This window comes from Suncus etruscus, chromosome X (assembly GCF_024139225.1).
Source record: "Suncus etruscus isolate mSunEtr1 chromosome X, mSunEtr1.pri.cur, whole genome shotgun sequence".
Lineage (NCBI taxonomy): Eukaryota > Metazoa > Chordata > Mammalia > Eulipotyphla > Soricidae > Suncus > Suncus etruscus.
Window position 1 is genome coordinate 27,235,596 of NC_064868.1, and position 13,362 is coordinate 27,248,957.

Here is a 13,362-nt window from a genome sequence, read left to right on the forward strand (position 1 = left end):
ATTGTAAATAAATATACTGTATTAAGAGACAATTTCTATTAACGTTTTCATTGTGTTTCACTTCAAGTACAGCACAAGTTAAAATCTTATAAAGGATTAACATTCAGTTACCTAAAACTTTTGTTTAATGTGGTGGGTCACTTCATCTTCTCAATCGATACCACCAGCAGGAAATTGTCTACTTAATGGCTGCTTGGACTTTCGTTAGTCAGTGTGCATACAGTTTTCATTTTCTCTATCAGTGTCATTATCATTGCTATCTTCATCCCTTTCTGTTAGGATGCATGTGGCATCAGAAGCATCTTTAGTTTCACGATCAAGAGGGGAAAAGTCAGTTCCGCTGAAAGTGTCTTGTCTCTGGTAGAAGAGCAGGTACGCTGCTTTGGACACAATTTTATCTTCGGATGCTGTGGAGACATTAGTGTCATCAAAGTAGTACCATTTCCCATCATCTTTATTTTTTGCAAAAGCAGTATAATGTCCTCCTCCTATCACTCCATAGTGGTTGGAAACAGCAATCAAATTATAGCGGCAAGGACCTGCATTTGGACTAATTAGGAATTCTGACATATCCAAGTCACTTTTAGGAAAATCAACTAAGATATCCAATTTTTCTCTCGTGTGTTCACTGTAAGAAAATCGTTTGAGATGTATCACAAGTACTGGAGGCAGTGACCATAAATCTAATTTCTTTGTGACTTGCTGATTTTCTTTACAATTTGAACAATACCAATGATTTTCAGCACCTAGCATTTCCTTTGTTGTAAAAAGTTCAATGCAATCTTTTAATTCCACAAAAGATTTTTTTGGAGGTTTATTTTCCATACTTTCATGTTTCTCAAACTCTTCAGCAGCATTTTCATTAAAGTGTCTTTTTTTCAAATCAGGATCCCAATCCAATGCAAGAAAAGATCTTTTATCTAGCTCTAGCTGCCTATCATCAAATCTTATATGCCTGGTGTCATCTTTGATGTTAATATTAGTATTGAGTAAGTTGTTGAACTGGAATGTAAACAATCTTTTTTTATGTCCCGTGAGTTGACCTTTGCAAGTCTCCTCAGTACCTAATCCATTTTCCGAATCACTGTCTCCTCCAACTGAATCTTCAGATTGCCTGTTTTCATTCTCAGAGAGAAGTTCTTGATCTTGGCTGGATTCATCATCAGGCTTATTGGTTTCCATTTCACTTGGTGAGCCTTCTTCATGTATGCCAGTTGAGCCATTCCCTCTGCTTTGGTCCTTGCAGCAGTGTAGGGATCCTTCAGTTTCTTCAGTTTCAGTGTATATTTTGACATATCGCCACATTCTCAAAAGAAGGATATTATAGAGTTCATCTTCAGTATTATCTCGTGGTACTGCCATAAGAAAAGGCTGCCCAAAATATGAATAACGAGTACGGTTTGTGGAACTTGAATGTCTAATTTTTTCTCTTAGGCAAACAGGAATAATCGCATGCTTTGTATCTTCTGTCATATTGATGTTAATTTCAAACACATAAATATCATCTCGTTCCATAATACTGCTAAGATTTTCATCCACAGTAAATATTCTGTGAAATCTATGACTGTATATAGCAGTAACTATCATCGTATCTTCAAGTACACCTGACAAAGTAGACAATGCTGTACAAAGATCTTGTATGTTTCCAGTCTGGGGGACAACCACTTTGTACTGCATAGGTTTGGTAAATGGATCCATTCTAACTAAGTAAACATTTACTGAATGTTCTTTCTTCATCGATAATGGAAGTGTCAAGTAACAAAAGGGATCAAATGTTACTGACATCTTTGAACACTCAGAACATACTAAAGTTGATTTGAAAAGGCCATGAAATAGATCTACTATGATAGAGTCATTTCTTTTTAAGTGATTTTCCCAGGTTTCTTCAGCAACCACCTTATCTGGCCTACCATCAGCATCCTTTAATTGTATGTATGTTTTTTTCTTAATCCTATTCAAATCCTCATGTAGACCATCTATTAGGAAAGCTAACAATTCTTGACAGTCCTGCTGCTGGTATCCAGAGAACTGCGGTGCAAAACGTCCTACTTTTGTCTTAAAGGCAGTTGGCTTGACGGAGCTAAATTTTCCAGACCATATTTGCTTAATAAGTTCAGCATAAGATTTAGCTATTTCACCTCCCATTCCTAAGGGATTATCAAAATTCAGCTCTTCCTGATACTTATCACTGAGGAAATATTCAGTAAGTGAAGGTATGTTGCTCAAACACTGAATAGCTGAGTTCATGAAACAAGTATTTCCCAAGTTACTTAGGCCACAGAGACCTGGCTGTTCATTATTTCTTCCAGGTTCTGAATAATCAGATTTCTTATAAGCAGTATATGATGGATGAGAATACTTTGAGTTTTTCACATTAGGAGTAGAAGGATCCCTTGGCCAAGTTCCGTCTACATTTTTCTGTTCTATCACTAACACCTGTTCTTGGTATAAACCATTATCCTGAATAGTGCCATCTGGTTTATTCAGTGGCTCAAATGTATCACTCATGTATTTGTTCCACAATCTAATCTGCTTTTCATCTGGAATATTGAAGGTTTTTCTTATTTCCCTTTCAACTGTATCTATTGTGTCAGCTTTGCTAAATCTTCTAGTTACAACATCATTCATGTTGCCATATTCACAAAGTTTCAGTTCTGTGAGATACACTTCTACTTTGCAGTGCTTTATAAACATACCGTGTTCAACCACCTTTCGTGCTATTGGTTCTTGGCCTTCCATCAAAGTGTACCAGCTAACAAGCTTATTCCAGCCCTTGGTTGGTAATAATACGTAATCCAATTCATCAATAAGATGTTTCTTAAGTGACCGGGCATCGCCATCTTTGAGAAGTACAGAGTTATCAATCGGCCCCGGATATACGTTTTGATCTCCCATCTGGTATTTATCCCAATTGTCAAAGCCAACATATTTTTTCCACTGTTTGAACCAGCAACTAGCAACTAAGTACCATGTGTCACCTTTCCGGAGTGCGAAATTGAGCAGCTTCACGATGTCAGAACGCTGAATATCCAGCTCCATCGCTCCACTTTCCGCCATCTTCTTCCTCCACCGGAAGCGGAAGTGGAGGAGGCAGCGGCGGCGGGCCGTAACGGCAACGGCACGCCCCGGTGCATTGTGGGAAAACAAATATCAACAAATTTTTTTTTTAGTTTTTGGGCCACACCCATTTGACGCTCAGGGGTTACTCCTGGCTACGCGCTCAGAAATCACCCCTGGCTTGGGGGACCATATGGGACTCCGGGGGATCGAACCCCGGTCCATCCGCTTGCAAGGCAGACACCTAACCTGTAGCGCCACCTTCCCGGTCCCTCAACAAATTTTTAAAAGAAAACGGGGAGTAATCCCTGAGCGCTGCCAGTAGTGACCCAAAAACAAAAAGCCCCCCCCCCCCAAAAAAAAACAAAAGAAAAGTTCTTACGTGATTAACTTAATGAAAAATGTGATATTTTGGAATTTTTATACTTTTGGTTTTTTGGTTTTTTTTTTGTTTGTTTGTTTGTTTTGTTTTTGGGCCAAACCCGGTGACCCTGAGGGATTACTCCTGGCTATGCACTCGGAAATCTCTCCTGGCTCCAGGGACCATATGGGATGCCGGGGGATCAAAAAGTAGTCAGTCCTAGGATAGTGTGGACAAGGCAGACACCTTACCTCTTACGCCACAAATCCGGCCCCATGTTTTGGAATTTTTGTTGCTTCTGCTCTTAAAAGGAAAGTTGCTTTGATTTATCATTAGTTTACATTACAATAGAAATTTCAAGGGTATAATTTCATACCACTCTATAAAAGCCTTAATGTTCAATTATCAAAACTTTAGTGTCATTTACAGTATCAAATTGACTCTGTTCCTCCCACTCACCTTCACCTTGTCCTGTGGTAACTACCATACTTATCACAGAGTCTGAGATGTCTTATTTTGTGATTTTGTAATTCTGCTTTCATTATTTCACATATTTCATATTTAAAAGTTATCACTTAAAAATGAACTTCTAAAACACAACTCAATAATTGCTCCATTTGATAGCTTTGACCTTTGCTATGTGAAAAACATTTCATAGAAATTTTCTTTAATTTGCTATTGATGTTGGTTTAATCAAGAGTATATTGCAAAAATTAGAAAGATAATACAGTAAACAATATTCTTGCCTTGCACGCAGTCAACTTGGGTTTGCTCCTAGACAGCATATGTGGCCCCTTGAGCACCACCAAAAGAGAGCCCTGATTATAGAGCCTGGAGTAATCCCTGAACACTGCTGGGTTCATTCCCAAAACAAAGCCAAGTGTGATTCCCAATTTCACAAGTGGGTTTATGTGTGCTAGGGTGCATTTTGCTTCATAAAAGTTCATTTCATTTTTCAAAATATATTTATACTCATCAGTTTTAAAATACTATTGAATTTCAGGGGTATGGCTTTATTTAAATTTCTTTGTTTATAAGACTCCACATTCCTACTACCATAATTTAAGTGTCATACCAACACTGTGAAGGGACTATTCGGGCCAAAACAATAGTACAGCAGTTAGGACTCTTGCACTCCTAGCAGTCAACTCTGGTTTGATTCTTATATAGTCACCAATCCCTGCCAGGAGTGATTTCTAAGAGAAGAGCCAGGAATAAGTTCTGAGCACCATAGGGTGTGGCCCCCAAACAAATGAGAACAAAAGGAACTATCTGCCCATTCCTTTTATCTACCATTGAATTTTTTTGTCATTTTTGCTTACTTTAGTTATTCATAGTTTACATGGAAGTGAAAACATTCCGTGGTTTTGTTTAGATTCTTTATTTCTCTCAGAGTCACAGCAAATTCACCTCAAGTTCCATTTATTTGGTTCTCAGAGGACAGGTTTTCATTTTTTTAAGCACCATCATATTTTATTTAGCTTATGTACTGTAACTGCTTTATTCAGTCATTTCTTGATGGGTATACATGGTCATTCTTATTATATATATTAGCTTTTATGAGCGAAGCATTCTTTTAAATAAGTGATTTCTTATCCTTTGAATAAATATCTAGGAGAATTTCTGCTTAATCATTTGTTGTTTACATTTTGTTTTTTAAAAAATAATCATCTAGGGTTTGGAGCAATAGCACAGTGGTAGAGCATTTGCCTTACAGGCAGCCAATCCAGGTTGAACCTTGGTTTGATCCCCCGCATCCCATATGATTCCCAGAGCCAGGAGCGATTTCCGAGTACATAGCTAGGAGTAATATCTAAGCATCATAGGGTGTGGCCCAAAAAGTAAATAATAATAATAATAATAATAATAATAATAATTATCATCATCTATAACAATTCCCACAAATGCTGCAGTTCTTATTTCCATAACAGATTATCAGAGTTCCTTTTGTTCTGCATTCTCACCAATACTTATTATTATATCCACTTTTTTAAATATGAGACACTCTCAAAGATATGATGTGACATCTCATTGTGGTTTTGATATCTTCCCTAATTAGTTTCTGCTTTTTTTTCTAATGCATTACATTTGAGTTTTCTCTCAAATCTAAATCTAACATATAAACTTTAACATCTACACTTTACCTTAGGTTAATTGTTATAGAATTTCCTACAGTCTGTAGAAATTTTCAGAAAAAGTATTATTTTATATTATTTCAGTTGAGTGTGTTGTGTACAGATTTTCCAAGAAGCTTAATGCATAAAAGTGTTTATAATTTTTGGTTTGCATAATCATCTCAACCAAAAAATTATAATGCAACTTTATGGAGAGGGCAGTAATTTAGAGAAACATTCTCCCCCAAATGATCGAATTACCCTTGATTGTATATGCAATGATGTAGACATAAAATTTTAATTTATGCATACAATTACAGGGAGACTTTATTCATTCAAAGAAAGGCAAATGCATGCAGTTATTGTGTAAGAAGTCATTTCTTATTTATTAATTTTTAAATAATAGTATTTAAATTGCTGAGCAATCTTCAGTAGTATATTTTGAAATAGTGTTAAACATTATATATTGTTGTCCACCAAACAGTAAAATTAGCAGAAAGTGAATACTTCATTTTGTTAGGTCATATATGTAAAATAGACTGCATTTATTACAAAATGAGAAGCACTTTGCAAGTTCTAATGCTCAGATATTTAAATGCCATGATTATGCTATAATAAATATTTAAATCATTGGTGTCAGACATAGTTGCTGCTAATGCCAATCAAATCTAGAATGACCAAAGAAAACTTGCTTTCATGAATAAGTAATCTTTCTCCTTATGAATTTTCTAAATAGTCTAGAAACTCCTATGGGAATAGGGAAAACACTTTTTGAATGATATTTTAACTTAAGAAAGAAGTAGCCAGAGAAGCAGATGTAGTGTATTAAAGTCTGCCTGACCTGTTCACAAGGCTTTATGAGTTTTGAACTCTGTATACCAAGATTTGTTTGATTCTAAATTATAGCTAACAATGTTGGGGTTGAGTTTAACTATGTGAAGTTTTTAACTTTCTTGGATTAAACATTGGTAATCTATACTTCTAAAATAATTAAGTGGTTGCTATCATATAATTGTACGATCGAGATAATGTTTTCTAAATAAAAATTATTTCAAAAGTCAATAGGACATTGGAATATTTAGCTTGTAAAATATCACATATAATTTTACTGTAAACCTCTCAAATTTGCCTTCAATTAAAGGAGAATAAATATGATCTTCATAAAAAAGTTTCTCTTGGAAAGTAGATCTGAGTATATTCAAAGCTTAATGATTTGAGGTGGGAAGGTTGGAGGCAGAATTTCTCCAATGAAATCCAAAGAATGAAAGAAGACAATAGTTACTATTGTCATTGAAATGCCACCCCAAAGTAATGGAAAAAGGGGGAAATTTGTTTCAGCTTTTGTTATTATTAAACTTTAAATATTTCTTAATTAAAAGTTAATTTTATGGATCAGATAATACAGTAGGCAATGTACTTTCCTTTCATGCTACTTACCTATCTTGAACCCCCAAAACCCAATATGGTGCCAAAGCTCCACCAGGATCCCTGAGAACAAAGTCATGAGTTAAAAATGAGTGCAGCAAGGTGTAATCTCCACATTCAAACATTGTTGCTGTTTTTTAATTTTTTAAAAAAAGGTTTTTTTTATTGCTGGTAAATTTTAAAGCATAAGGCTTTGTATTTTATGAAAATTCATGTGAAATAGGCAGGGATTGGTTGGTGGAGTGTCTTTAAAAGCAGGTTAAGAGCCTGAGATTCATCTTCATCTGTGTCTGAGTGCTAACCTCAAGGATTTTAAAAATGAAGTTATCTGGCCAGATTTGTGATTTATATAAAACTATTTACTGTACATTGGAGAAAAATCTTATGTTCAGAGATCATTAAAATAAGTTCATGCATGCTGAAAGTTTGAGCTCTCTATATGTAATACATATTAAAACAAAAGTGATTTAGCCACGAAATACCACATTTGCCTAAAATTTATAGAGCTACAAAGTATATTAGTGGTTACCATTAAATTTGATATTTGATGATTCAACTGACTTAAGAGAGTTGAATTTCAGGAATGAATCATGAAATTGGAGAGGAGGAAACTAAAGACAGTGGAAATGGACTAACTTTAAAGAAAGAGGGATGATAAAAGAGAATATAGAAGGGCTCAGGGAAGGAAAAGAAAGGCTAAATACTACTTTTCTAATATCAAGCCATTTTCCTAAATAATAAATAATAATGTCGAGGTTATTCTCCTAAATATGGATAATATTAAACCAATATTTTATTCTCTATGAACCCAGCATTAAACTACGTAGTTTCTAATCATTCTATTTCTTAATTTCTATAATTTGGGGGATGATAAGGAGGCTGTGTCTTCAAAACTCCATCCTCTTTGTACACCCTTTACCTGTAATTGAAGTTTAAATTCACTTATAATATTTCAGGATAGAATTTACTTATAAAAACCAGTACTTTCGACAGTGTCGAATCTATGAGAAATATGTCACAAGGTGAAGGAATTTCATTGTTACCAATTTTGCAGTTGTCAGTCTTATTCATCCACTTCCTTCTCTTCATATAGTTCTTATTTGGGCCAAAGAATTGAACACCACAACAATTTATTATAAAATCTCTATATAATGATATCACTAATTTTTAATACATGTTGTTTAAATACACTTCTATAAGAATATCTGCTGTCCTTATATATTGGTTTTTACCTTTTTACTTTGTTCTTTCATATATAATCCTTCTTGGAACCATTCTTTTTCTCTATTATTAAAATGATTATATTCTGTTTTTACTCTGCATATAATTTTCAGGAATTATAATAAGTAAATTATTTTAGTTATTTAAATAATTATTGATATTATGTAATTTGCAGTACTGTTTTTGGTGATTTCTTATGCAAATGATGTATTGCCCTCTGTTTTATGCAACAACTATAGCTAGTTTTCTTTGAACCACTCATGTTTTACACTTCTCTCCTTTTTTCAAGATATGAACTTGAAAAATTCTAGCTCCATCTGTTCCTATTAAATATATTTATATATTCATTTGACAGTCTCATTCCTTACCTACTGCTCCAAGTGTATATTAAAATGTGCTATTGAAATATAGTGGTCTCATTATTAATAATCTAATACCAATTGTCCAACTTTTATTCTACCTTCAGGTGAAAGTAGAGACGAACAATCTTCTCTATCTCTGTTTCTTGAACTAATTTTAAAAATTTTATTTTATTGAAACCACTGAGCTTTACAAAGTCCTTGATAGTTGGTTTTCAGACATACAATGAATCAAGGTCAATCCCACCTCCACAAATATTCCCCAAGTGTGTCTCATACCACCCCCTGCTCCCAGCCTTTCCATATAACAGACCCATTTTAAAATATAGATTGTTAACATTTGGGTCTCTTGACTCCACTGTTGTTGCCGCTAGCTTAGATGTTTAGTTCTGTCCTTTCGAAATACTACCAATGCACCTGAGACCACTTGGCCCTGACTCCCATTCTTTCATATCTGTTTCATATCTTGCACTCAATTTCTTTCCTTATCCTCGCCATACTCTGGTGTCAAGAGTGTGTGAGACAACTCCCATTAAACCATTCTTCATGCGATTATTCTAAATACCTCCTATAAGTGACATCATTCTCTATTTATCCTTCTTCTGGCATACTTTATTATTTATTTATTTATTTATTTATTTATTTATTTATTTATTTATTTATGTTTTGGGGCCACACCCGGCAATGCTCATTGGTTCCTCCTGGCTCTATGCTCAGAAGTCTCTCCTGGCAGGCTCAGGGGACCATATGGGATGCCAGGATTCCAACCACCGTCCTTGTGCATGCAAGGCAAATGCCTTACCTCCATGCTATATATCCGGCCCCTGGCTTACTTCTTTTAACATAATACCTTGTTCTGTCTATGTTGCTGTAAATCTCATGATTACACATTTCTTACTGCTATGTAGTATTCCATTGAGTTTATGTAACAGATCTGCAGGATCTAGTCATCTATTTTTTGACTTCTAGGTTGATTCCAAGTCTTGGCTATTGTTCTGAGTGCTGCAATAAATAGTGGTATGCATATTGGATGAATGTTTTTGTCCTGGGGATAGATACCCAAAAGGGATTTCTGGGTTATATGGCAGCTCAGTTTTGCGGTTAGTAAGAACCCCCCATAATATTTTTCCATAGACGTTGGGCCAGGCAGCATTCCCATCAGTAGTGGATGAGAGTTGATTTCTCACATCTCTGCCAACAGACTGTTCTCATTATTTTGATATGAGCCATTCTCACTGTGATTTTTTTCTTTCTTTTTTTTTACTGAAATTTTCTATATTTTTGTTAGCTTTTTTATATAATATTTTTATTTAAGCACATTGCTTACAGATACGATTGTAGTTGGGTTTCAGACATATAAAGAATACCCCCTTCACCAGTGCAACTTTCCCAACATCAATGCCCCCATCTCCCTCAACACCCCCACCTGTATTTGAGACAAGCATTCTACTTTTCTCTCACTGTGCTTTTCTAACTTTTATGATATCCTGTTTTATTTATTGTATTCTATAGGCACCTCTAATTTTATTTTTGTATTAATTATATTTGTATATCTGCAGATAGATTTGTATATTTGGATCTGTGTATCCAAAGCTCTAACTTTTGCCCTCTGCACATGCTTCACGATAGAGTTCAGCACACAACTCCCCAATTTTCAAAGAACTGACTTTAATTAGTCTCGTAGTGCACATTCTTCCTTTGTTTCTTCCTCTCACTTAGATCCTGTATACTTTATTTCACTTTGTCCAAATATTTTCCAACATCATTTTACTTAAAATTTTTATGTCCCAGATGCTCTTTTATATCTGGTACATTAGTATTTTGATGAGATTTTTAACACACATTATTAAATGCACCAGAAAATTATTTATAATACAGAAATAAATTGAGGAGTGAAAAAAGGTCAAAAGGTTAGCACTGAGAAAATAGAACTTCTATTGAACTGGTGTAGTACCAAATATTCCAAATATACATAATTTTGGAGTTCAAGTTTACTGCAGTAATATTAAATCTTGTCATCATGTTTGTACTTTTTGATTAAGGCTCCATGATTTAAAATATAGTTAATAATAGAGTTTTAGATAAATGATATTCTAACTCCAACCCCACTCAGTGCCAGTGTGCCCCCACCAACATTCCCTTAAATTCTCATCCAACTTCCTTCATAACATTTAAAAATTGTTCTAGTTATGGGATATGTATATACATGTATATCTAGATATAAAAACAAAGGAGCCATTGGCATACAATGAAGAATATATCTTCAACACTATATGCAAAAGAATAAATTGAGCCACTTCCACATAATTAAAATTTAACTCTAAAGTTTTGATAATATTTAGATATTAAACACAAATATATAAAAGGAAACATAAGAAAATTCTTCTTAGTATTAGCTTCAGTGTAATCTTTATGGTCTAAATGCAATTGACAAGGAAATTATGCAAAATAGACAAAATTGTATCACATCAAACTAAAAAAAATGTATGCACTAAAATACATTTATCATTTACAAAATACATCCTACTGGATAAGAGAAAATATTTGCAAAACACGTATAACAATGGGTCAATAGCCAAAATTACATGTGATATACATATGTATATAAAGGACTCTCAAAATTCAACAACAACAAACTTTTTCATCATCATTGGAGAATAAGATAAATGGACACATATTCAAGAACACAGATAGATGTCCGATAGCACTTGAAAAATGCTCATTTTCAGGACAAATATTATAGCGGTTAATAAGCTTGCCTTAGATGTGACTCAAGTCTGATTCTTGGCATTGCATCACATTCCCTGAGCATGCCATTTATATCTAATTTTCATAGAAATGAAATTTAAAAAATATATCATACAAATATCTCACACCAGAGAAAATGGCTTTTATTAAAGAGATAAAACTTAATAAGTGTTGGCATAAATATAGAAAAAAAGAAACCCAGTTACTGATGGTGGGAATATAAACAGGATGAAACTCTATATTACTCTAGAGTAATATTTAAAAAATGAAATAAAGGCATACCGTATGATCTATCAATTTTGCAACTAGTTCTCTATTTCAAGAATACATAAATACTATGTGAGGATATGTGTCACACATTTAAAGAGATATGTTCACACATTCAGAGTTATAAACACATATATTCATTACTGTGCTGTTTACAATATCCCAGGATCTGGACATAATTCATGTATTCATAGACTGATGAATGGATAAGGCAGCTGTAGTATACAAACACAATGAAATGCTATTCAACTTGAAGGAAAGATGAACTCCTACCATCTGCTACACCAGGGATATGACAAGAGAGGGAATGCTAATTTAAATAAATCAGAAGAGAAAAGAGACCTATTGAATGGTCATGTTTTATGTGATATAGAGAAAAACAAAACAATAAAATCTATAGTATTTGGTAAAAATCAACTCAACTATAACCAGGAAATGTAGAGTAGGTTGCAGAGTCTAATGGATGTGGTTATGGATAATGACTTTTTGGAGATCAAGGTGGTGTGGTAATACCGTACCCGTACAGCACATAAACAGTGGTCTTGTAAATCAATTTTCCCTCAACAAAATATTTAAACAAATGTTCTTTCATCTTCAGAGGCATTGTGCTTAAAGCTGTCATTATTCTTTCTCACCTAACAGCTAAGACTCCTCAGTGTGTTATGTGTTTTCTTGTAGAGTTGTAATTTAATTCAACAGTCTTGCTTAAACAAGTATTACAAGACAGAATTGATTATCTTTAACTCCTTATCACAAACCTTTAGGCTTTATAGGAATATCAAAGAGCTATTGATTTTAATGTATAACATTGTCATCATTCTGACTTAGAAACCAGATGCAGTATCCAGTAAACCACTCACCACTGCAGCTTATACTTGTTAGCATAATCAATTTATCACACTTGTTTTATAAAGTTGTACGAGGACCCCACAGAAGGGTGTTACTGAAAATTACAGCTGATGTAAGCTTTTCAGTCCTTGCCAAGAGAAGGGCAGTTGACACTACCAAGAAATAAACTCGGTTGCAGCCTCTTTAATCATTTGTCATGATGTATTATGCCCTTGTCAATATCAGTGGGTAAACACTGTCATTAATCTGCATGTAAGGAAATCAGTATCCACGTCAAATGGTCAGGTGCCTGGCTGTTAATGGAAAATAATCTTTATTGTATATTCTGCCTTTTAAATTTCCTCTTTGTTACTTCCCATAAAATTTGCAGTTATACTATAATGTTTGGAAAATATATGTAATGCGTTATTACAGTTTTCAGCATTGTGAAATTTGCTGGGTGTTCTTAGCAAGACAGGCACTGACAGTGCTTTAGTTAAAATGAGCCAGCACAGATTAGACTGAACGAGAGCGCACAAGCTATAAATTTAACAGTGTTCATTTTCTAAAGTGACTGCTTTTTGCATCTGTAAATAGAAACAACAGAATATCTAACCTTCTTTTAGACAAGTAAAATACTTGGATCTTGAAAATCTTCCTTTAGAACTTTGTGTTTTTTTTTTGTTGTTTTGTTTTTTTTTTTGTTTTTTGTTTTTTTTTTTTTGGTTTTTAGGCCACACCCGGTAACGCTCAGGGGTTACTCCTGGCTATGCGCTCAGAAGTTGCTCCTGGCTTGGGGGACCATATGGGACGCCAGAGGATCGAACTGCTGTCTGTCCAAGGCTAGTGCAGGCAAGGCAGGCACCTTACCTCTAGCGCCACTGCCCGGCCCCCTTTAGAACTTTTAAAGTTGCTTTAGTTTTAGATTATGTCATATATATGTTATGCAACTTACAGTTGATGTGAAACAGAATTGCATTTA

At 34.4% G+C, this 13,362-nt stretch overlaps 1 protein-coding gene across 1 annotated transcript; it reads right to left on the minus strand.

Moving 5' to 3' along the window:
- Positions 1 to 204: 204 nt before the first annotated feature.
- LOC125998679 (ubiquitin carboxyl-terminal hydrolase 15-like) lies at positions 205 to 3,057 on the minus strand. Its single transcript, XM_049766739.1, has one exon. The coding sequence runs from the start codon at positions 3,055 to 3,057 to the stop codon at positions 205 to 207; it is 2,853 nt and encodes a 950-aa protein (XP_049622696.1).
- Positions 3,058 to 13,362: the final 10,305 nt, after the last annotated feature.

Bases quoted from the DNA above. Each gene is read 5' to 3' on its own strand.
- LOC125998679 (XM_049766739.1), bottom strand. From the start codon at position 3,057: ATGGCGGAAAGTGGAGCGATGGAGCTGGATATTCAGCGTTCTGACATC.